We start from the raw sequence: 27,074 nt of genomic DNA on the forward strand, positions 1-27,074 counted from the left end.
ACGATTCGTATTACACTATACTTTTATACCTAACTAATATTTCACTCTTAAATATGATAAATAGAAATTTGTTAAATATTACGTCCTAAGCCGCAATGGCTCAGGGCTAGAGCGTTCGCCTTTCAATCAGGTGAACCGGGTTCAAATTCCGACAATGGCTAGTCGATACGAATTCAGATCCCGGCTTGCACCGAAAACAGTGCTGACGTAAAATGTGCTCAGTGGTAGACGGATCATAGGTTAGAGTTCCCTTACCGTCAGGCTTACCGTGGAAGGTTCTCGTGATCTTCTTCTCCGTTTAGCGCAATTGCACGTTAGTTCCATCAGAAAGTCCTCCAGGAGGGCAACTTTCTCCTTATACTTAATCCAGGAGTTCCTTCGTCTTCTGGATTGGGTTCAAAATTGCAAGGCTACGTAGTTGAACATCAGTAGTCATAAACCCAAAAATCGGGTCGGCTGTTCAATGACGGTTATTAAAAAAATAAAAAAAATATTATGGCATTTCAAATTTAAGGAACTAAAAAAATATATATATATAAAACTGTAAGGAAAAGTGAAGGGGGGAGACGCCGGATATCCCCGATTGTGTGAAAATCGGTTCTGTTTTCTAGTGGACAAATTCTGAATTACACTTTAATAGTAAAAAAAGAATGACCTACCATATTGGCGAATTCAATTTACAAACAAAAGCAATTTAATAATATTGGATCCAATCAGCCTGTGATTCAGATTTTTCCTGTTATAGGGATTTTTTTAAAAAAAATATTTCCCTGAACATAGGGATAATTCAGTAAACGTTAAATAAAAACGAGAGTCTTCCCTAAAAATCCAGTAGGGTTTGCATCTATGTGTGTTGGGAAAAAAATGGACCACTTTGAATAACTTTTGACATAATGATCGGATCTTCACGTTCTAGGACCCAAACATAATTGTTAGAGAAGGTGACCTCGAATATACTAATCACAGCAGACAATATTTTAAGTTACGAAATCAGACATAAAAACGCGTTTTCTCCATATAAACATACCTTTTTTTTTATTGGAATTAAATCGGGTTTTTGACACCTAAAATAAAAATGTTTTTATTATTTTTATTTTTAGTAAATATTTATTATTTTATTAAATGATAGTTGAAAAGATTCTGAAGTGTTAGATACATAATTTCTTACGCTATTTCAAAAGTACGTAATTTTGCAAAGCAAAATACAAAATTTAAAAGAAATTGATAAAATAGTTCTTGAGAAATCGAAATAGTTCAAAAGAAGGCGAATATTTATAATTTGATTTCTCAGGAACTATTCAGCCGATTTCGCTCAAATGTTTTGCCATGTAAAATTACAAACTTTAAAATGACGTAAAAATTGTATACCTTACAATTCAATTTCCGACTATTAATAAATAAAATTTAAAAATAAAATAACAAAAATTTACTAACATTTATTTTTTACATGGAATTATCCTTGAAAAAACGATTATTATATTGGTGAGCAAATTTTTTTTTTATTCACTTAAAAAGTTTTTGAGCCATGCAAAATATATAAAAAGTAAAATTAACATTAAGGGATCCAAACTTTGGATCGCTCTCCTGACCAAACTATCAGGACCATATTTCCTGGATTGTGGCTACAATCAGGGCCGCCTTCTTTCGAGGCAGCCCAGCTACAATCCGAATCCGTTGAAAAAAGGTATTTTATCTCAGAGAAAGTGCATTTTTATGTCTGATTTTTTAACTTAAAATATCGTCTGCAATAATTAATTAGCATATTAGAGATCACCCCCCTCAAATCATTAAATCAACTCAAAAAGTCAATTTGGCGAAAATGTCATTTCATGATGAACCATCATCATTCATTAGCCCGCAAAAAAGCTTTTTTGAAAGTGTCCCCGTAGGAGCAAACATTGCATGATAAAATCTTAAATTTCGTTGCAAAATATTAGTTACTTTTTAGAGTTGAGAAAAAGCTATTATAGCCGTAATTTTTATTTTGGTTGCAATTTTTTTCCCGGTTAACGAGTTTTTTAAGGTTAATAATCATCTACAAGGGTTCAACGTTTCGAGGCAAAACTCAAAGTTTAAATTTCTAGGTCAAATATTAGCTAACACTTGACATAAAATTGTTAGTAACAATTTTCTGATAGTTTAATGTAAGGATTAACGATGCATTAAAACGGATATAAATATGGAGTCAAAATTCAAACTTTTGGTTTTTATTGTTAGAAATTATATAGAACTTGTGCTTTTCAGGAAAATTTTTTCGTTTCTTAGGGATGCAATTTTTTTCTGATGATTTAACGTAGAAGTACCAACAAACTACTCACGAAAGTAGTAAAGTGGCAGGCAGACCCATATAAATATTAAAATTTTAAAATTTGAGATAGTTTTTCCTATTTAAAAAATCCCTTGTCAGTGATGCCAACTGCTCCGGACACGTCAAAATAATTTTAAAAAAAGGTAAATAATTACAAAGTTAATTTTGCAAATATTTTACTATTTTTGATTGCTTTTTAAATGGTATAGCATGACATAAGTACTATAACTTGGTGAATTATATAAGCCTGCGAATTATTTATAAATAGTGGTGGATAAAAATCTACTAAATTGAATTTATTAAACCAAGAATCACAATTGATAAACTACCACTTTAAAATATATATTTGCTGTCCGGAGCAAGTTGGCATCTCTGCCTTGTACAAGAGTTAAATACAAGAATTAAATCTGAAATACATCTAGCTTAAAATTTCGTATAGCATACAATTTTATTCAAACATTTATATTAAAATGAAATGAGATGTATTTTTCACTAATTCAAAAATAACGAAAGAAAAGTTAACTATTTTGATGCACTGTGAAATCGAATTCAGAAACTAACGTTTTCGTTTTTTTTTAAACACACTGTACTTCTGTTCAAGCTGTAAATAAATTACGGCTCCAAACTACTTGCAACTAGAACTGTCTACAGGTTTTAAAATGAGTGAATAATGTAAAAATAAACTTCAAAAAATGCACTGAACTAGCAGAAGCATCTAAAAATGCGAAACATGGCTCGTGATGGCTCAGGGGATAGAGCGTTCGCCTTCCAATGAGATAAACCGGGTTGGAACCCAGCGATGGTAGGTCGATACAAGTTTCGGCTCCAGCTTGCGCCAACCACAGTGCCGACTTAAAATATTCTCAGTGGTCGATCGTGTCTGGCTAACCGTGGGAGGTTTTTGTGGCTTTCCTCGCCATGTAATGCAAATGCGGGTTAGTTCCCTCAAAATGTCCTCTACGAAGGCAAATTTCGCTCAATACTTGATTTCGATCAATACTTCGCTCAATATATCCAATATCCAATGCAATAATCGTGGTAAAAATGTCATTAATAACATTACTTGTCGAAAGAGTCATGGAAGCTCAAGGGGATAGAGAGTTCGCCTTCCAATGAGGTGAACCGCTTCCGAATCCCAGTGATGGCTGGTTGATACGAACTCCGGCCACAGTGCTGAAGTGAAAAATCATCAGTGGTAGACGAATCATGGGTTTGAGACCCCTACCCGTTAAGTCAACGTGGGAGGTGTTCATGGTTTTCCTCTCCATGTAACGCAAATGCGGGTTAGTTCTATCAAAAAGTCCTCCGCGACGACACATTTCATCCAATACTTGATCCAGAAGTTCCCTTGGCTTCCGGATTGGATTCAAAACTTGAAGGCTACGGAATTGAACATCAGTAGTCGCAAACGCAAATTTGGGTCGGCTGTTCAACGACGGTTATAAAGTAAAATAAAAATGTAAAGAAAAATGAAAAAAATGCTGATCTCATCAAAATTCGGGCTTTACTCATATGTTATGTAAACTCATATGTTATAAAAACCAATAAAGTTTATCGCTGAATGATGAGCAGCTTGAATAAACTGTCAATAATTTCAGATTCCCAAAAGTGGACATAAATAGATGTGGTCGCTACATAGAGGTGATCTTTCCTGGATGTTTCACTTTTCTTGTTAAAATAAGCACAACAAAGATATTTTTCTGAAACATTAGTTTAACAAACATATCTTACCCAATCAAGAATGAGTATCTTCTCAAGCTTCAGCTTTTCTCCAAGCTGTTTCGCTGCAATTGCTACAGAATTAAAGAAGCAGAAACCCCTGTAATATTAAAGAATGTTGGTGTAAAAATTTAATCTTAGTTTATAGAGAAGATTCATTCTGCTTTAATAATATAGAAATATATTAAAAATTTTGAAGGGCAATATAAATGAAAATGTTTTAATTACTATTATTTATTTAATTTTTAAAAATGCTATAACTAGGCTATAGCTTTTTAAAAAATGCTTTAGCTTTGTGAAAGAAAATATTAAAACAATTTCCACAAATATATCCTAGACAATTTTGAATATATTTAAATTTAGTAAAACATTGAAAATAGATTGATAAACTAATTAAAATATTGTAATACATTTTTGAACTTTTTATGAGGGCATTAATCAGTTTTGCTAAATTTAAAAATAATTTTTGTAGTTACATACTGGATAAAAAAAGTGCAAGAAACAAAACATGATGAACTCTCAAAACTATTTACAAAGTAAAGTATTTCAAGATTAATATAAGCTATTTTTAAAAAGTCCACCAGTATCTAGAATTTGTTGACAATTACTATATTACTAGTTGAAGTCATAGTCTTGTATGAAATTGCCTTTTTTTTACTTCCTAGAAGGCTTGAGAAACATTTCTGTAAAAAATTCTTTTCATGAAACAATCCCCCTGTTTTTCCTGTCTTAAATAGAAGTCTCCATGTGAAAATGAGAATTGCTCTCTTACCCTAATCCCCCTAATTAATTTATTCCCACTTAAATTCAAATTATATTCCCTTTATAATTTTAATTTATGAATTATCCCTTTATTTTAATAGCATTTTTTTAAAGTTAGAAACCAAACCCTTGATTTTTCATGCATGGCATAACTTTTTTTTTATCACTCTGATACTTTTCTCTCTCTCTGGTACTCTTTCTGATACTTTCATGAATTTAAGCCGATAATTTTAAAATAATTATAAATATTAAAGGTTATTTTATTGTATAGAAAATATGTAACACGATAAATTATCTTTGTTAGTGTGATGACTGTAATATTGCTACAGGTTAATTAGATATCTGCATGCAAATGAGTAATGCAATTGATTTTGGTTAAAGATAAATGCAATTTATTTCTGTTAAAATATATCTTTATTGTAATTTATATATTGTTATATGATATATTTATACGCTATTATTATACGATATGCATATATATTTCAATAAAAAGCATTCAAAGAAAAACTTACATTGCTTGTTGATGTTCCGCATGATGTCCAGGAGGACGGACGATAGCAAAACCATTCTACAAATAAATAAAATAATTTATTGAAAAAAAAGTAGACTGTTTGTAGATTTATGTACAAATCTTGTAAAAAAGACTAAACAAAAAATATACTTGGAAAAAACATATTGATCTTCGAAGCTTCTTATATAAATTATTTTAAAATATCAAAATAAGTATTTCATTTAAAAAGTGCTGTTACTGTTAAATCTGTTACTTTATTTTCCCAAGCTGTTTTAACCAACGGTTTGGTGCTTTTTCCCTTTATTTAAAATATGTAATGATGAAATTATTTGTGTTACTGCATTTTATTGCTAAAGTCTTCAACTCCTCAGTAAGTTTTGTCCTTTAGTGACTTAAAGTATCCCTAAAAACTTTAGTTTTGGAAAAAAGTAATATTTGAAGGAAAACGAATTTAAATATGCAAAGAAACAATGTAAGAAAAACAAAATTATTCTTATAGAAGTAATGAACAAATTAATTAGTTGATTTAAAAGATGTAGCAAAGCAAAACATTTTCTCAAGGTTATTTATATAGTAGCATTTTTCTGTATGATGATTGATAATAAGCTTATCATTGTATTGCATAACTATCAAGCATTAAAATATAGATATTAATAATACCTCTATTTCATCTGTTGCTACTTTCATGGAAAATTCAACAACACATCCAGCAGCCATTCTTGCAGCACTTGCTGTGTGTAGATCATTCCAGATTGTGTCAGAATCTACACCAATGCCACCACAAGGCAACATCACAAAATTCTTCATTGGAAGATCAGCTGCAATTGATTAAATATTAAACTTTTATTTTTAATTACTATTATCATTAAATTATAAACTTAGAAAAGTCATTTGAAGTAAAAGAAAAGTTTCAAATTACATTAAAATTAGATTTTAAACATTTTTTTAAAAATTTCCATTTTAAATTAAAAGAGTTACAAACAATAATTTCAATTAAATAAAATAATTATATTATTCAGTTTCTTAAATTAAAAATCTTTAATTTTATACCTATTTTAAACAGAGAAATGTATTTCCATGCAGTTAGAGGTTAAGTAGTTCTTTATTAAAAAAAGAAAAGATTTATATTTTAAACTCATATAGTTTGCCGATACAGAATGTTATTAGAGAAGTAAAACAGTGCTTAAATAATTAGGTTCCAACTTCATGATTTTCTTTCATTCAATTTTTTATCTTGTTAAGTTAATTAAAATTAAATATGAACAAGAAATTGCTTGAGACAGACAAAAGAATTGGATGATTTGGTTCTTTTCATTTTAAAATTTAAACTTAATGTACATCTCGGTGAAATTTAAAAACTGTTAAAAAAAAGTATTTACAACAATAAACTGTTTAGTTTCACCATATATTGTAATCTAGTTTTAATATAGCGTAAAAAATTTTTTCAACCTTTGCATGAATGAATAATCATAAAACTGTTATCAAAACAAAAACCATTTTAATACCTAATTTGCTGGCATCAAGTTTCGGTCGAATCAAAGGATTGGCCCCAAATAAGAGAGTATATGATTCACTAAACAAGCAAATAAAGAGAAAATGTAATATTTCAATAAACTGTAAATTTAGGATTTAATATAAGTTATAAAAATGCACATTAAAAGTTTTTTCAAAGCATACCTATGACAAGACTGGATTTCTTCTAGGTGTTGCTTTCCTGGATCTGACTCTCTGGAAAGAATAAAGCAAAGTTATCATTTAAAAGTTTTTAAACATTGAGAATGAATATGAATTTATTTTATAACATAAAATATTTCCAATTAGAATATATGTCATTAAGTATTACAGAAATTTAATTACATGTAATTGCCTATATTTTGCCTACTTTCATAAATTTACAATGTGATTGAATTTTTTTAATATAAGCTTGTTAAACTTATAACCTCTGTAGTTCTAATGATCTTTCATTCCAGTCTTCTTTAAATCATAATAACATCCTTTTTTGAAATAATTAAAAATTTATATGATTACATACCTCAACAATTCTATTTCATTTAGGCAAACTAAAATTTTATTTATAAATGACTGGTTATTGCAGTAATTTAATAATTAGCTTATAATTAAAAGAAATTAACATTACAGTTTATGTATCATATAGCGAGATATAAGATTTTAGAGATATAAAAATAACATATTTTAAAATATAGCTATCAAATTTCGTTCAAGAATGCTTTAGTATATTTTTCATCGGAGTTGCTAAAAAGCTGAAGCTCTTCAGCATCTTGCAAAAGTGAAACTGTTTTCAGAAGCATTAAAAAAAAATATATATTAAAAAAAATTAATAATTACATTTCCCCCTCCCAAAAATGGCATACATTTGTTAATATTTTTCTATTTATTAAGTTAATACTTTTCTATTTATTTCTATATACTATAAGGATTCTTTTATAAGGATTCTTTTGAGGAATTAAAATATGGTTAACTGTAATAATTAGAATGCAATACAAAATATCCAAATACAAAACTCTTCAATAAAGGCAATTTTTTAAATATGACCAGTATTTTGTTCATGGGAGTCTATTTTTTATGACACTCAGTCTATTTGAGTTCTATCACGGAACATTTTGTCTTTCTTAATATATTACCTCCTAATATTTGTGGATTCTCCTTAGGTAAGACTTTTCTTATATTTTTATCTACACTAGAATTTTCTCTTGAGCTAATTTGATTGATTAGATATCCAATGAGTTTACTTTTGTATTTTTGGCAATGATAAGATTTGTTTAGTATAGACAAAGGCTATTAAAAACACCAAATGAAAATAAATGCAAATATTGTGAACATGACAAAAAATTAAGTTGAGATCTTTTGACTATTTTGAGCCATGGGATTTGGTTATCTGTATTTGTTGCACCATTTAATTTTACATCGAATCATTAAATAATTGTATAATTATGAAAATGTGGCATTGTAAGATTATGAAAATGTTAATGGACAAAAATAAAAATTATGTATTTATTTGTTTTATATAAATGAGATTTCTTTAATATTCGAAATTGCCTCTTACCTCGCATCTATTAAGAAGACTGGTTTCCTGTAACCTTGCCCATATACTTTGTAGGCGACCACCATGTTCAGGATGATAAGCATTGTTACCACAAACACATTGATGTTTTAACATTAAACTGTCGTACACAACACCTGTTAAAAAGTTAAATTTAGTATTTTTTTTAAAAAAAAACAGAGCTCAAACTATTAAACAATAAGGGGTCGCAAATAAATACTTAAATGATTAAAAACAAATTTGTAATCAAATCATTTACAAAGTCAATCAGAATGAAGGAGGGATTAAAATCATCAAAAGCCAGTTTAAATAGAGTTACTGGAATGTACTTACCCTTCATTAATAACCAGCTTTCAGCTTCATTCTTAAATAACCAAGGTTTTTTATAATTTTAATCCATCCTTGATCTAATTTGTTAATAATTCATCTGATTTCAATAGCTTGTTTTTCTTTCTTTTAAGTATTACTCTGCAGTAGCCAGAATGTTTTTAATATAATTTTTATAAAGTTATTCTTTGAAGAAAGAGGTTTGCACCTGTTGTAAATGTATAAGGAGAAGGAGCTTGCGTTTCCTGAGGATTTCCAATCGGACTAAGAGCAACAAGAGGACTTGATAATGTTCGAGACAGAGGCCTTCCCAAATGATGCCTGATGTAGGTACCTATAAATGATCAAGTAAAGTCAGCTTTTTTACACATATGTATTGAAGTATGTATTTCTTTAATTATAAAATTTTTGTTTTTATTTGTTTTCAATTCATGAAGTTAAATAATAGAAACATTGGAGTCATCTAGTTGTGAAACCGGAAAAATTATGAATTAAACATATCAATTAGCTTCAATAGGAATATGCCCTCATTTCTAAACTTTTTACAAATTTTTTTAATACAGCAGATATATTCTTCATGCTTTGTATTAAAAGCAGCAGGTTTTGCATCTAGAGTATTTATCAATAATTTTTTGGGAAAGATTTCTGTATCGTGATCAATGGAAGAAAAATCGCCAAGTCTTGACAATTTTCAAGTAGTGGCCCACATGAAACTGAAAAAAAAAGCAGAAAGGGAGACCAACTCAAAGGGTATCGCTCGTAACCAACCTCTACAAGTTTTTTGAAAAAAATTTGCAAGTTTAAAATCATTTGGCCCCTTGGAAATTGTAATTGAGGCGACAGATTACATACAAAATATTCCCATTCTTTATATACTAATGTGTTCTGTATGGAGAATAATTTTAAATCATTATAACATTTTTACCTAGATATATACTACATAAAGACAAATGTTATCGACAATGTCAACTTTCATCCATGAAACGGTGTCCCAACATAGAATTGAGTTAACATGTCTTATATACTAGTGAACTGGAATTAAATAATTGTAGTGGTAGACGCACTACATTACCCCTTCACCAGAATTTTATCTGTGATAGAATCGATGAACTATACCACTAGTTGATTCATTGCTGTTTTGCGCATAGACTGGAGAGCTGTATTAAGTTCACTGGATTTTGATCGCTGGCCATGACAGTTACATTAAGATCATACATAGCTCCTGCGTTGTCATTAGCAGTTGAGTGTATACAGAGAAATATTGTGTAATTGAGACTGAATAGCAACAGCGTGATGAGGACGGATGACTAATCTAAGCTTGGAACAGAAATAATTTAGAAATGATTTCTTTATTTAGAGAGGGATAATGACATAAAAACTACACTCTTAAAAATTTAACTATTTTGAAGAAAAGAAAAGCATCAAAAGCATTTTTTTTCTTTCTTGATATTCCATAACCTGTTAATAGTAGTAAATACTTTATAAATTCAAGTTAGATCTTACTTAGAAAAAGAAGAACAATTTTAAAAAGTTCCAAAAGTATTTATTTTGGAACTAAAAATAAAAAAACTGATAAGGAAAGTACAAAAGTTTCAGACAGAAAATATTTTAATTCTTGAAGTTGCAAATTAAATCAATCAGAAGACCTCTTACTTGTTTGAGTGATTATGTTGCTGCTGCTCACAGAGTCTCTTTTCACGAGCATATTGTAGCTGACTGTGTTCTCCCAAGAGGTCTTTGAATGGTTCTAGAATTGAAATTGAGGTAGATTGTTTAATAAACTTATGAAACTAACAGATTGAAATACATTCCAGTTCATTAAAATATCTCAACAAAAAATAAGCACCTTTAAAGTACTTTTTTAGCATTCAAAAAAAAGTTTAAGCACTATTATATTAACAAAATGCAAAATAAATTTCAAAGACTGTATATGATCATGATAAAATAACTAGTTACTGACAAAGAACTCTTTTCTTGATTATATTAGCCACCATGAAAAGATAGAGAGATTTTTTGGTTCGATTTCAGAGGGTGTAAAATGAAGCCTGAAATTGAGAATATTTTGCAAAATGCAGCAGAGTTGCATTTGAGAGTGCAAGAATCTCATCGAACCCAACTCAGTAGTCAGTCCCAAGTATTTCATCAAATATGTAACACGTTTGGCGCTATTATACGTTTCGGGCCAACGGCATGCCGAAATGGATGGTGGTTGAATTAATTGTGAAAACGCTGAATAGAACAACGTGAAAACCACACTTTTGCATAATACACAGCGAAAATCGACAAGGTAAAAAACATCTCATTTTCGAAAAGAGAAAATTAAGCAAGGGCTTTTAAAAAACGAAAATCGAAAATAAGCACTTTTAAGGTCTTTTTAAAAACGCTATGAACCATGAGCTAAGTTATATTTAATCCAGTGATTATACAAACTTACCTATGTAATCTGGCTTGAGAAACTTGTGCATCAGTGATTGTGGTAGGATATACACTCTAAGCATACTTGTGATGCCAGTAGAGGTGTCCAGTATTTTAGTAGGTTGGATATAACCTGGACTTGGAGGTGTGAAGTCACCATCAATCACTGTAAAAGACAAGTACATTTTTATTTATCGAAATAAATATTTTAAAAAAATTAGAAAATACATACATTTTTCACATAAATTCATTAATTTATATGCTTGAATATATTAATATATCTATTTTTATTTCTGTAAACAAAAATTTTAGAAGAATATATATTATAAAGTTTATACAGAGTAACTAAAAATTCAACTAACCAATTCAGAGGGATAATAAAAGACACTAATAGAATAAAAACTGATTGCAGAATATAGTGCAGCAAACGATATTCAGAGGATTGAAATCGTGAATGGGGCAAGCGTGACCTGTTTCTCAGTCCATGCGACTTTTTCCTATAAAGTCAAATTCAATCACTAATTTAAGTAAGACTTGTGGACACACTACAGAATAGTACGGTTTGTCATTGATTTGGCAGACTTCAAAAGCATAGGTGTCATCTCCATGTGCATTCGAGAATCGTTTTTATGCCGTTGTAGACTGTAAAATCCCATTTCCCTCAACGTGGTTGGTAATCCCTTGTTCTGCGTTACGTTTTTATCCTTTTCATATCTAATATCACCCCTATGAATTTGTGAGTCAAATTTTGTAACATGCTGTATATTAAAGCATTTATAAATAATAAATTAAATTTATTAATGTATTTTTATTTATGCAAGAATTATAAACAGATTAAATTTAACAAAAAAAAATTAAAAGAAATATAGAAATTTTCACGTATTATTACGTATATATTTCACGTATATATTTATTATAATTTAAACATATACTATATATCGATTTCAACGAAGTATTTTTGCATTTAAGTTAACAAAGAATCAAAGTTATTGTAAAACAAAGCAATAGTTTGAAGCTGATATCTTTTCAATTTGACTTAAAATTAAAAATTTATTACGTTTAAAAAAAGTGTTGCATGATTAATTGCTACTTGGGCAACTAGATTTTTAAGAATTAGAGAGTATACCTGGTAATGCTGGGTAATATGTTAAAGAATGTAAGACATTTGATGCAAGAGACATTCCTAATCTTATGGTGGAAATATCTCTTCCCTGTACTTCAGAACCAGCTGGTACGGCACTTTTACCAATTTCCTGTAGAGTGGATAAAAAATATTCAAGATTCAGTATAGAGTATGATAAAAATAGAAGTTGCTTTAAAATAATATTGAAAGAAAGCTCATTATTTAAATTAACTTAAAATTTAATTCACCATTGTATTGCCCTTAGCAGAAGAGACATATGCCTAAAGTGAGAGTTTTACAGAAGTGAACAAGAACTGTGTACTGTTGACCTCTTTAACCCTTTTCTTACGGCTGGTACAACATGTGGACCACTCGCGATGGTACGACGTGGTTTACTGTAAGCTAAGGGCTAAGTAATGAGGGTGTTTACAACTTAGCGCCTAAAGAACTTGGAAGGTATGTTATAAGTATTGGTGTATATTATTTTTCTATTCATTTTTCGATGCATTAAAAATAACATTTCTATATAAAAGTCAATCAAAGAAACTTAAGATATAGATAATTTCTTTTTTAGGAGAAGTTGCTTCACTTGCTCAGAATTTCAAAGATTGAAGGAAGAAGAAGGATTGCAACATAAATTCTAATAAGAATCATTGATTATTTCATTTCATTTCTAAACGCTTAAACAACAAGATATCATTTTGACACAATAAATGTAACATGTACTAGAATGCAAGTTACAGATATTTGAAGAAAGCATTACATTAAAAATATGAGCCCCAATTTATTTAAGAGGCATAATTATTTATGCCTACAAATGCAAAGGATGTTGCAAAAATTGAAATCATCGAATCACTACTGAAGAAATCAAGACGAAAAACTTTTTTTTTCAAAACCACTGTTTCCTCTGGCAATCAAACAGGTTTCAATGCTCTCAATAGTGATTTGTTATATAGTGTTTTTATTTCTAGTTTAGATATTAATTAGCATCCGGTAATGTATGCAATTTTTTGAACTTCATTTTAGGAAAGCAATTCTAAAAACACTTATTAAGAGGATCATGGAAAACTTCGTATATTGAGAATTTTTAAATATCAAAAGCTTGAAATTCCTTCACTTGAAAGTTGTGTATTCAAGCATTCAAAAAGTAAAATTTGTGCCAAAGAAAAACATGGTAATATATAATAATTCAATGTTAAAAAAATTTCCCGTAATATAAAAAAAAATTTCCCGCAGCATTTTGAACATAGGAGAAATAAATAATTCACAAGCAAGAGAAAGATGAAATTCTAAGTAAATACATTTTTTTTATAGAACAAAATATATTTTCCTATAACAATTTCAAAATAAACTTACAGCAGATGTAGGTACAGGAGGTCTCCCCAATGATATATTTGGCAAAGATGGTGATGAATACAATGTGAAATCATTGATACTACCTGGACTGTTGACTGAATTATATAAGGATGTACGACTCTCCTAAAAAAAGTAATGATAATATAGTTGAAGATTGTTTTACAATTTCAAATGCTAATTTGGTATGCTAAACAGTTTTAAGTGTTAAATGAAATTAACATTCTGTTAAAATATAATATTTCATTAATTTTAAGTAGCATGCAAGGTACTTACTGAAGCAAAAGTGGTGTCTATGTATTGTAAAGTGACTATACATAACAAAGAGGTAATGTGCAAAGCTCTATATCTAAAACTTGGAAGAAACAAGCTGAAAAAACTTGGAGTTACCATTTCTATCTCAAAAACGATATATATTGGAGATAAAATTGAATTAAAAAGTCTTAGATAGATTTAACACAAATTGATGCCTTGTTGAATTTATTGCTAACAAAGAACTTTTAAAACAGTGAACAACATTTTCTATATTATTATTTAACAGATTTATTAACATTATAGTTATTTTCAAACAGAAAAATAAATGTGCCATTATTTTTAAAAGCGGAATAAGTTCATTTTTTCAAATTATTTTTTTCTCTCCATTTTCTAAGGGTTAGTCGTTGATAAAGATTAATCTATTTGGATGATGTTTTTAACACTATAATTTGATGAAACATCAAAATGCAGCTGTGATTATTAATATCGTAAGAGAATAAATAAACAACAGGTTCTTTAGCTTCAAATGGACCTACCGCTTTCAAAAATAAACGCTCAATTTTGCGACAAACCTTTATTTTCGATGTCTAAACTTCTCTTAGCGTTATTCATTAGAAACAAATGTGTCTCATGTTAGTTGACTAGACATTTTCCCCTAGATCGTCTCATTGCGTCCCATTGTTTAAAGTCTGAAACATAAATATGCATTTTCTTTTTTTAATGCGATGATGTTTACAAAGCGTATATTCTTCTAAAATCAATACACTTTATAGATTATTTCCTCTCTTATTGTAACGCTTTCGCGATAGGAATGCTAACACTGCAATATTCCACCAGGTGGTACTGTTGTAAGCAATCGTATCTTTTAGCGCATAGCTACTTTATTATGCATAGGCACCATTTGTATAACTATAGCTGCAACCGTTCGGAAGTTTGGCTACAATGGATATGTGATACCAATATAAAATTCAATACCAAAAATACATATTTATCACATTCTTATACAGGGTGAGTACCCAAATTATTCAACAAAAAATAAGCACCTTTTAAGCACTTTTCAAGCTCTCAAAAAATATTTTTAAGCACTTTAAAAAATTATCATAATTAGGCAGAGCTGGAAAGTTTTTGACAATTGGCGGTTTTATCTTGTTTTAACCGTCATGTCAAAAAAAAAATTGGCATTGTTTTTGACAATTGTCAAAAATCATGAAATTTTGAATCATGTTAAACGAATGGCGTTTTCATACTCTACGGACTAACAATACGCCAAAATAGATTGGGATTGAATTAATTGTGAAAACGTTGAATAGAACAATGTGAACTGCGTCCTTTTGTATAATTCGAAATGAAAATCAACATAGTAAAGGAAAAAAACTAATTTTGAAAAAGGGAAAATTAAGCACTTTAAAAATACCCCATGAAAAAAGCACCTTTAAGGCCTTTTAAAAAACGAAAATCGAAAAAGAGCACTTTTTCAAAACGCTAAGCACCCTGTTATATACATAATTTTTACTATAATAGTTATTCTGATAAACAGTTAAGAGCTAATTCTATTCTGCTTACTTTTAAAACAATATATATTTGCATTTTAGGCAATATATTTTACATTGAAGATCTATGTGGCAATATATTTTAAAGATCCATCTCTAAACAAGAGTCATGCATTTAGATTACATTAAGAAAAATAATAATTAAAATAGAGGGTGATGCTAGGATTTTTCTAATGGAAGGCAGGAAGTCTCCAACAAAGGGGCATCTTTAGAGTTCAATATAATTTTTTTAAAAATATTTGCGGCGAGTCATGATCAGTAATTTTAACTCTAACTTCTCATTCGTCAGAAGAATCCCAACTGTCTCTGTTGCACAACACACACGCGCTGTACCCATTTATATTACTGTTCTTTATACTTAATATTTTAAGTGTAAATTAATATAAACTTTATCAATTATTCTCCTGAACCAGTGGGCGATCCAGCGAGGGGGGAGGTCATGGGGTTCATGACCCTATGAAATGCGTAAAATGAAAAATAAAATAAAAATAATAATTTTTTAAATAGTTTACAAAAGAAATAAAATATTTTAAAAATTATTTAAGGGAGCATACACACCTAGGAAGGTCGGAAAAATCGATCCCCCCCCCCATCTAATTATGTTCTTGACTGTTTCAAGAATCATAATCCAAAAGAATAAAACGAAATTCGTCATAGTTATGTATTGTTCACTATGAAAAAAATAAATGAGAAGACTAGTATTAAAAACACTAGTTTTTTTTTTTCAAAAATAATATTTTTAAAAAATTATCTGAGTCAGGGGGATCTGAGTCTATGACCCCCCCCCCCAGGAAAAATTTCCGGATCCGCCCCTATCCTGAACACAACCACATATTTAAATGAATTTGTTTTATTTTTCTATTAAAAAATTTAATAAATGTCCTTAATAGAAGAGGATATCTGATGCTGCCTGAGGGGATGATTAACGCAAAAAATAACGATTTTCTCCTGTCTTGAAATTGTAATTCTATTAGAGACAATCTTTTACCCACTTCTTTTCTTCTTTATTATTCTAACTAACAGAAATTATTGGAAACGTGTTTGAAATAAGCCGGATTTTAAAAAATTTTATTGCCAATGGCACGTTATAGATTCGATGTGAGTAAATTACATCCTTTTTGGCAAGGTTTCAAAATTTTTATGTTAAGAGTAGTGATTGCAGAACAATGTGTATTTTAAGTGGAATGCTTGAAAAACTTGTATACATAATTATAGATTAATATTTAGGAACTATATCTAGACTTTTAAATTAAATAAACTCTTTTCATATTTTATTAGATTAATAGATTTCTTTACGACTTTAATGTAAGAAGGAAAAAAAATTATATTTTCATGCTGATTATTAAGATTTAGAAATTATTTTAAAGATTTTACGACAACTATGGCATATTCGAAACATTCACATACTTGTTTACCATTGTCACGGATTTAAATGATCAAAATAGTGTGATACTGCCCTTAATTTATACTTCTAAACTCCTTGTTAAAAACGAGGGCAATAAGCATACACATTAGCGGCCTCTAGTATTTATGCATGTAAAAAACAAAAACTTCATCAAAATCGGAAAAATACTCTCTAATCTACTGACAAATCTAATACCGAGGAACGGAAAATTCAAAACAACAAAATCTGTTTGAAAAACAGATTACATTTTATGGTGTTTCTATGAATAAGCCGCCTTTTAAAATTAATGCTTTTGCAATAGTGCTTGTGCTTTTTAAAATTTTTTTTCGTTTTTCGGGGAAACATTTTTTTTCAAGTGATTTAACGTAGAGGTGCTAACAAATGACTCACGAAAGTTGTAAAGTGATCATATAAATTTTTATATACTTTTCGTATATAAATTTTTATATAAATTTTAAAGTTTGTGTCAGTTTTTCCTATTTAAAAAATCCTTTGTAATTATACAAGTATTAAATCTGAAATAAATCTTTCTTAAAATTTCATATAGCATACAATTGTATTCAAACATTTATATTAAAATGAAATAAGATCTATTTTTCACTAATTCAAAAATAACGAAAGAAAACTTAACTATTTTGATGCACTGTGAAATCGAATTCAGAAACTAACGTTTTCGTTCTTTTTTAAACACACTGTACTTCTGTTCAAGCTGTAAATAAATTAAGACTCCAAACTACTTGCAACTAGAACTGTCCACAGGTCTTAAAATGAGTGAATAATGTAAAAATAAGCTAGTAATAATGAAAAAATAAACTCGATACAAGTTCAGCCTCCAGCTTGCCCCGACCACAGTGCTGACGTAAAATATTCTCAGTTGTAAATCACGTCTGGCTAACCGTGGGAGGTTTTCATGGGTTTCCTCGTCATGTAATGCAAATGAAGGTTAATTTAATCAAAAGATCCTCTAAGAAGCCAAATTTCTCTCAATACTTGATTTCGATCAATACTTCGCTCAATATATGCAATATCCAATGCAGTAATCGTGGTAAAAATGTCATTAATAACAGTACTTGTTAAAAGAACCATGGAAGCTCAGGGGATAGAGAGTTCGCCTTCCAATGAGGTGAACCTGGTTCGAATCCCAGTGATGGCTGGTAGATACGAATTCCACAAAATGCTCACACCGGCCACAGTGCTGATGTGAAAAATCCTCAGTGGTAGACGAATCATGGGTTTGAGTCCCCTAGCCGTCAAGTTAACGGTGGGAGGTGTTCGTGGTTTACATCTCCATGTAAAGCGAATACGGGTTAGTTCTATCAAAAAGTCCTCCATGACGACACATTTCACCCAATACTTGATCCAGAAGTATCCTTGGCTTCTGGATTGGGTTCAAAATTTGAAGGCTATTGAATTGAACATCAGTAGTCGCAAACGCAAAATTGGGTCGGCTGCTCAACGACGGTTATAAAATAAAATAAAAATGGAAAAAAAATGCAGAGGTCATCAAAATTCGGACTTTACTCATCTGTAATGTAAAATTTATTAAAAACCCATATAGTTTATAGCTGACTGATGAGCAGTTTAAAAAACTGTTGATAATTTCGGATTCATCACTGTATATCAAAATTGGTCCTTTTTTGACAAATGGGCAAACGATACTTTTTGATGGGTTAAAGATTTTTAACGAAGGGTTTAATCTATAATAATAATAATCTTAATTTAGGAACGAAGCTTAGATGTGAGCAGTTTATATTAGACGAATTCCGGTTGCCAGCACTCTTGAGAAAGAGCATTCCGTCAACTATTATTAAAATCAAGTGTAAGAACTGAGGTATTTAACAATAATCAAGCGATCTGAAATGAACTGCAAAAGCATTTAATTCAGGGGTTCAGCAAGCGATAGCTAGCGGTGATATATTTTGCCGAAAATGAAAAAGAAGTCCTAACTTTGCTTAAATTTCTAATGAATTTCGGATCATCTATTTTGTGGTTGCTGATTTTTGAGGTTGATTCCTCATTTTTGAGGTAGATTGTTTTTAGTATCTAGAGTATTAACAAAATGTCTACTTTAATATTTTCTCATAATTTAAGCAAAGTTAATTTATTAAAATTTTTTCCACCATTGCTTACAAATAATTGAAAAATATATTGAAATACTAACGTTAGCCATTAAGTGTTTGCGGAGATAATATAATTCTTGCTTTTAATTGTATAATTCTTGCTTTTAATTGTATAATTCTTGCTTTCATTTCGTTACCACTACAAAGAATCTTAATCAGTAGAGATTAGAGAGGCATATATATTTTATTACCGTCGTTAAACAGCCGACCCAATTTTTTGGGTTTACAACTACCAATGTTCAACACCTTAGCCTTGTGATTTTGAACCCAATCCAGAAGACAAGGGAACTCCTAGATCAAGTATTGGGAGAAATTAGCCTTGCTGGAGGACTTTTTAATTAAACTAACTCATATTTTCGTTACATGGAGAGGAAAACCACGATAACTTCCCACGTTTAGGCTGACTGGAAGGGGACTCTAACCCGTGATCTATCTACGACTGAGGAAATTTTACGTCAACAGTGGTCGGTGCGAGCCGGGTGCGGAATTCATATCGAAAAACTATTGCTAGGATTTGAACTCTGTTTACCTCATTGGAAGTTGAACGCTTTATCCTCTGAGCCACTACGGCTCTGCAGATATGATATTGTTAAGACTTTAACGAGCAAATATTAATCTACTTTAACATTTTGTTGCTTTGTAGGCAATCCGGGGTATGTTTGAAAAGCGAGTAGGGGTGGAACTTCTGATATAATAAATATAAAATATATTAGAGAGTTAAAGCTGAAGTATTAAGCAAGATCAATGTAGAGACAGTAAGCGAAGCAATCCGCAAGGGTCGGAGAGCAGGGGACGGATACCCCTGCTTAGTTTACTAAAGCTATAAGCAGTAGAATTACATGTCTTTGGTCGATGAACTAACAAAGCGTCTTAATTTGCTTGCATTTTTTAAATTCTTTTGGAACAATTCAATTATGAACTTACGTTAGGTTTACGAACGAAAATGAATCCACTCTAATGTCTTTAATGATTCCTACTTTATAGGAAATTCGTTCCAGATCGCCCAGCAATCTGATATGAACTTTGTAAGAAGTTTCGGGGGTTTACGAGCAAAAGCGAGCAGTCTTTAGAAAATGCACTTTACTTATTATTATTGCTGCATTTAACTAATGGACAAGATTTTATTTTCTGTATGATTACGTTGATCTACTGAAACTCAGCGAAAAAAATTATGCTATTTACTTCAAAAAATATATTAAAAATTTCACACTTTAAATCGTTTCCTTTTTTAGAGCAACAATCTCGGAATAAATAAACACTGCACTGGGTCAACTGTTAGAAAAAGTTTATTTTTGTTACCTAAATTTAATAGTTTTCATTTGTCAAAATTTTTATACAAATCTGTAGAAGTTGATTTAAATTGGAAAATACTAGTCTATTTAAAATATTTTTAATTTTTTGAACAGATGAAAAACCAATTTTTTTTTTATTAACGAAACTCAAATAATTTTCACACATTTTCACTTTGTCTGACACTTGTATAACAATAATTTAAAAGTGTTTTTGTTTTAAACTCAGCGTCAGATTAGGCAGGCGAATGTTAGTCATTTCGCTTTAGCCAACAGACAATTTATACAAAATAGTATGAGAATATTAAAACGACTATTATTTTGCAACTTGATTTCTGTAATGGCGATCATAAACTTTTTATCCATTAGACTAGCAGATATTCGTTCTTAAAAAATTTACATTTGTGTTAAATTTGTGTAAATTAAAAAAAAGTTAAAGTGAATATTTTTGCAGCATGAAGTCTAAAAGTAGACTTCCATAATTTTAAAATAGGTTATAGTTATTTTAATTACATTGAGCGAATTAAAAATTGGGAGCAGCTGACTATTTCAAATATCTTCTAGACATATAACTTTGACTTTCCATTTGAAAAATCAACCTTGAAAATTTAAAAATCAAGTGATATTGATTTAAGTAAGTTTTGGAAGAACTTTTCTAATTTTATAAGAATTCATTCAGAAAAAGAACTTTCTTGTGTTAAGAGCTTTTTTGTTGTTTAAAATCCCCTCAAATAATTTGATTATTTAACTTTTATAGCAATGTTAAATAATTAATATTAGCTTCCATGAATTATGGTATTTAAAGTTTAAAAAACCTACTTTTTTATTCGAGCATATTTTTCATAGTTTTTTTCCTTACTTTGTATTAATTTAGGTTAAAATAAGTAAAATATTATATTTAAAAATTTAGTAATTTATGGTTAGGAAATAGAGATAGATAGGTACAGAAAAGGATGTCCCTTGACAAATATGAACTTACTTTCATATCATTCCGTTTTGCATTTCGAATCAGAATTAGTTAAAGATGTCAGTGTTCTTGATTATTCCATGAAACAACTTACAACACACGAAATGATTTACTTAACTGTTCTATTTACAAAAACATAAAATGCTAGCTTCATCAATAAAATTCTAAGCACTCTAAGACGTAAATATGAATACATTAATGCTCAAAAATAAACTCAAAGCCATTTTGTTTCTTCTCCACAAAAAAAAAAAGAACGAACAAGTTTTAAAAACAGCAAAACGAACCGTTACTACAGCAACTTAATTTTATGAACTAGATCAAAGTTAAAAATTAAGCAGAGAATAATTCTGAGCATTTATAATAATTCTTCACTTTTGCGGTAATTTAGAGAAACACTAATTCATAATATAAATTTCCTTAATTTACACAATCAGTCGATACATTTTGGGGAAAAAATTTATACTATTTTTTTTTGAATTTTATATTTTATTAGAAATATATTAAAAAACTGCGAGATAATCTAAATTTTTTTTAGTAAGTATTAAACTGTTTTTATAATTAAAAAATAGCAGAATACATTTTTACTTGTAATTAGAACATTGAGCATGTAATTAGAACTTGTAATTAGACTGACTTTTAAAAGACTACTGCGTCAAAGACTGCTTTTTGCAATATTTCTTTATTGACGTGTTGCTTAACAAAACTTTGAATTTCGTTTTAAAAACTTATAATTATCAGTGAGATTTCGCGCGTTTACGATAGCTTTCGTATGCTCTCGTACTTAAGATTGAAGTAACTGCACCTACACACGTTTATTTAAGATGCTACGTATCTTTACGTTCTGTTGGCTCGATTTACGCTACAAAGCTAGAAACACGCCGCTCATAGCTGTTAAACGTTACTTTCTGTTTAAGCCTGCCTGCGAACTAAAGCCATGGTCATGGAATGCGAATTTGAAGAAGTGTTTCGATGAAATTAAATGAATGGTGTGATTTTAGAATAATTGGTTTATTCAATTGAAACATAATTTTATTTGTTTTTGTTCAACATTTTGGTTGCCTTAATTGCACTAGTTCCATAAACTAGATATATTTTCGCTATTTAGAATTATAAATTATATTTATTTAACTGTACATTTTAGTTAAAAAATTTGAATAATTAATAGAAGTTCAATAATAATTTTTTTAAAATATTAATAATAATAATAAGCTGTATTCTTTATGTCTTAATTCTTTAAAATCTATTTCCTACCAAATTTTTCTGCTAACAAAAACGTAGTTTTACTTACAGTATAGCATCTTGAATAGTATGTGACAGGTTTTAAAGACATAATCTACGTCCATAGTAAATGTTTGTTTTGATTTTGTGGTCGAAGATAGAATTATATTCTATTATGTGTTTTTAAACTATATGGCATTTTTATGCAAAATCTTTTATTTTCACTTATGTGTATTTGATATTTTTTCACGGGGGCAATTACTTGAAATTGTACGTATGAGAGCGTACAGAAGCTAATGTAAATTTGCGAAATCTCTCTGTTATTTATTTTAAATCATATTTTAACCGTCTTTTAAGGGTGGGTTAATAGAAACTTTATTGCTCAAATGTGAGCTGACAATTTGTTCTGTTAGGCTAAGACTAGCAAGCAAAAGTGAAGAATATTCCACTTAAAAATTTACACAATAAATTAAAATGTATATTTAGTTTTATGCGAAATTACTTTATTAAATCAAATTAATTTAGTCAATTAATTTCTAAAAGTATATTATTACAATAAAAGTCATTGTAGAAACAAAATGTTATGAGAATTTCTTATGTAAGCACGGAGAATAGTTTATAATTATCTTTCTTTGCTGAGGTCATATCAAAATTGCGAGAAACATGTTTGCGTAAGATATGAACTGTCCCTTTTTAAATTTCTCTTAAAATTTAAAATGAAACTGTTTTAGAACTAGACATTTTTACTTGAATTGTTAATATTTTGTGATAGTTAAAATTTCTCATTTCATAAAAAACTTTGTCAAAATTTTCATAATTCTTCTATCACTATTTTTTTTTGTACAACGCTGGAGCCTCTGGGTTTAAATAATTAAAAAAATTAAGATTATCAATGATAATGAAGCGTTGCGTGAAATTTTGAAATAAAATAACAAAAAGATATTGAAAACTTCTATTTCTGCAAGCTATTTCTGTTTGAAATAGTAAAACTCGTTAAAAAAGTTAGAGATGTAGAGTAAGAAGCAACAAGTAAAATTAATATTAAGGGGATCAAGATTTTGAGGACTTCCCTGACCAAACTATATGAACCATATATCCCGGATACTGACTACCCCCTATATATAGGGGGACAGAAATGCAAATCCGTCGAAAAAAAGGTTTTTTTTCAGAGAAAGTATATTTTGGGGTCTGATTTCGTAGCTTAAGATATATTCTGCGCTGATTTAAAACCGTATTTGAGGTCACTCCCTTGAACCATTAAGATCGAGTTCTGGAAAGTGAAGATATGAATAATAGATCAAAAGTTATTCATGGTGGTATGTCTTTTTGCGCACTGTACAACGTTTTTTTTTAAAAATAATTTATCTTAGAATTAGAATTTTCGCGATAGTTTAGCAGAAGTACAAAAATGATTTATATGCAAGTATTTTTATGATACATCGATTTTTTTTATAAATTAATTTTCTTTAGATTTAAATGGGTTACAGTAGTTTTACTGTAACTTAAGATTTTTTTTTATACTTGGGTTAAATTGCTCAGGATAAAACAGGTTATAAAACCAATTTTTTTTCTCAAAAAAATCGAAACATTTGTTAGGAAAAATGCTTGATATTCCTTAATAGTGCATGGTAGATAGGAGGTCAACAAAAGGCGCATTCTTTTGAACTACACGCAAGAATTTTACGAATAACAGTAGAATTTTTTAGTTAGGCAGAAGATAACTTAAACAATGGTCGAACACACATTGTTTTATGCGTTAAACGAGTTCATACAACGAGCTACGTTTTGAGGCAAAATTTAATTTTGAAGATAGGTTTCATGGATATTTCTGGAGTTTTAACGATTTCTTACAGTAAGCTTAAATTTGAAGGCAGACAGTGTTGTCGGTTGAGTGGCTTATGGTGTTTCAGATTTTAAGAGGATAAGTTAGTAGTTATAACTTAATTTGGCCATAACTATTTTTGAGAGGTATTCTAACAATCATCTAATGATTACTGAGAAATCGGATTTTAAAAATGTCATATTTTTAAAATTCAATTTTTCAATAACTATTCGACCAATTTTGCTGAAATTTTGTGTTTTGCCAAGTAGAATTACATCCTTTAAAGTGGTGTAGGAAAGTATATACGTTACAATTCAGAACGTTTCAGACTTATGTTAAATAAATTTATATAAAATGATAAATATTTACAAAAAGTTATTTTCTTAAGGGATAGAACTGTACACAAGCCGTAACTGTACACGAGATACTGTGAAATACACAAAAAAAATTAATATTAAGGGGTCCAAATTGTACTATTCTCCTGAACAAAGTATTTAGACCATGTTTCTCAGGTTGTGGCCACCACATATATTTTGGGGGACAGAAATCCAAATCCGTGTAAAAAAAAAGAGGTGTATTTACTGAGAGAATACGGTTTTGTGTCTGATTTCGCAACTCAAAGTCATCTGCACTAATTAATTAGCCTATTTTAGGTCACCTTCTCGAACCATTAAGATAGGGTTCTAGAACATGAAGATCCGATTATTAAATCAAAAGTTATTCAGGATGGTCCGTTTTCTTTATTGCCGACCTACAATATCTCAGAGAAGAAATTTGAACAAAAAAAAGTTATTTAAGATATCCCCTCTAGCCTCATCTTCAAACTAACTCTTCTCTCCTTTACTAATTTTTCATACGAACAGATTAGAAGCTATAGTTAAATTACAATTAAATTAAATAATATAAATATTGCAGATCATGAATAAAACGTGATAATTTTTAATTTCATATATTATTTATTCTCATTTTATTTTTGATTGTCTATACAAGGTGTTCCTAAAGAAAATAAAAAAATATACTTTAATTTCTTAAAGAAAATATTATTTAGGCGCTAACAGTAAATGCCTGAGTAGTAACCTGCACATGGAATCTTTAGAATGACGGTAAATCATTCTGTGACATCTACTGGGTTAACACTTATATGAAGAGATTTTTAAGGAGTCTTTTTTTTTAATAAATATTTTAAACAAGTAACTCTTTAATAATGCTCCAAATGGCCGATCACTGGTCAAGTGGTTACTGTGCTGGACAACGGGGTCATCGGTTGTTAGTTCGAATATCACAGTAGGAATGGGTCTAACTTTCTCTCTCCCTGTATTCTACTGTACTTTCTGCTCAGTGATTGTATATCGTTTGTCTTCGGTAAAAACTCCTCCCTCCAATAAGTCTAAAGCCGTCTACTGCTATGGAAACAAGAATAGCTCATTTCAGGGAGGGTAGCTTCTCTTAACTCTGCGGCTAACACAGTAGACCGAAGAAAAAGATTCACTTTCTCTCGCTGACCAGAGACAAAACCTCTCCTAAACAGTGACAAACACCCCTGCCTGAAATAGTTATACCTCGTTACCATAGTCACCACCACGGATTCAGACGAATGGCTAAGGGAGTTTGTACTTTAGACAAACTATATAAATGTAACTCGCCCTATAAGCGGGTTTGTGGTTGAATGACGTTGGCGACGCTACTCCACCGCCTTGGGTTTGCCACAAAGTAGGTGCCCACTACGTAACGATAAGTGAGAAGTAATTCTGAGGCCCTAGTGAACCTTCAAGGGACCCAAATTTCTGTTCACTATAACCGGGAGTTCACTATATCCGTTACGCAGGCAATTTAACTAATGGTTCCTTAACTCCTCCTTTTTATTACACATTATTCAAATAAATGCCTGAAAAATATTATTTAGTAGCAAAAAAAATGTGTTATTTTTCAACAACATCAGATATGGAAAAACTTCCCGACTATCAGATAATTTCTGTTATTCCGCTTTTTAAACCTAACCTTCCATTCGAGCACATAAAAGTAGTTTCATAAAATTGCTTAGCAAATTCATCGACATTTGTCCAGATACTTCGATTGGTGAACCACTTCAGTAATGCTTCTTCAACATCCTTGTGATCTGCTTTTCTCAACTTTTTTCTGCCATCTAAATTTTTTTAATGAGCAGATATTACTAATTACCTATTTTTTCATGTGCTATAAACTGCAGATTAGGATAGCTTATATTCCCTGCAAATATCAGCTTGATCGCATCCATTTTCAATTTTTCTGATTATGCCCATTTTTTCATCAATGGAGAACGTTTTACGTTTACTGCTCGCCATAGTTAAATTTGAGACACTTGTTTGCAGGATTTATTAAACTGAACTGAGAGCAAAAAGGAGTTGAAATGAGAGCCTTATCAACACATATTAGAGTCCAACCCTTTGACCAATAATGAATAATTTCTCATTCCCTTTGACAGAAAATGCATATTGATCCGACTGACACCTTACAGGAGCATCATCTGCCTGGGTTGGTAACATCTGCATTGTTTGTTTAGGGATGGGAAAGGGAGATAAAAGAAGCAAACGCTACATTCCCCTCAATAAATGGTTTTGAAAATCGGTTTATGTATTTTTTTTTTGAAGTAGAAATTTCAAAATTATTACAAAAAAGAAATTCAGTTGAAGACTGAAAAAAGTTCATTATATCCAACTTCCTCACTTTTTTAGTTCACTATATCCACAAAAAATAACATTATCCGTGCATAGCAAGGCACGGGACAGAGCATTTCGTTCACTATATCCGGGAGTTCACTATAGCGGGGTTTGACTGTATATATACAATATACACCAAAATAGAATATTTCAAGATCCTGAACTTTTCTAAG

General features: G+C 30.0%; 1 protein-coding gene across 1 annotated transcript; it reads right to left on the bottom strand.

Annotated features, from left to right (window-relative positions):
- Nucleotides 1-3,859: 3,859 nt before the first annotated feature.
- On the bottom strand, nucleotides 3,860-8,502 carry LOC122272227 (histone deacetylase 7-like). Its single transcript, XM_087154532.1, has 7 exons — nucleotides 8,365-8,502; nucleotides 6,978-7,028; nucleotides 6,806-6,873; nucleotides 5,961-6,118; nucleotides 5,302-5,357; nucleotides 4,040-4,127; nucleotides 3,860-3,976 (listed from the first exon to the last, which is right to left on the bottom strand). The coding sequence occupies exons 1-7, from the start codon at nucleotides 8,445-8,447 to the stop codon at nucleotides 3,860-3,862; spliced, it is 621 nt and encodes a 206-aa protein (XP_087010658.1). The 5' UTR covers nucleotides 8,448-8,502.
- Nucleotides 8,503-27,074: the final 18,572 nt, after the last annotated feature.

Source organism: Parasteatoda tepidariorum, chromosome 11 (assembly GCF_982258835.1).
Source record: "Parasteatoda tepidariorum strain Cologne lab strain chromosome 11, Ptep-v5.0, whole genome shotgun sequence".
Taxonomy (NCBI): domain Eukaryota; kingdom Metazoa; phylum Arthropoda; class Arachnida; order Araneae; family Theridiidae; genus Parasteatoda; species Parasteatoda tepidariorum.

Excerpts from the sequence above, each read along its gene's own strand:
- LOC122272227 (XM_087154532.1), bottom strand. The coding sequence starts at position 8,447 with ATGCTTATCATCCTGAACATGGTGGTCGCCTACAAAGTATATGGGCAA. Across the intron at positions 6,119-6,805 it reads ACTTGATGCCAGCAAATTAG|CTGATCTTCCAATGAAGAAT; the intron begins GTATTAAAATGG and ends AATCAATTGCAG. Across the intron at positions 4,128-5,301 it reads GCGGAACATCAACAAGCAAT|GGGTTTCTGCTTCTTTAATT; the intron begins GTAAGTTTTTCT and ends TTAATATTACAG.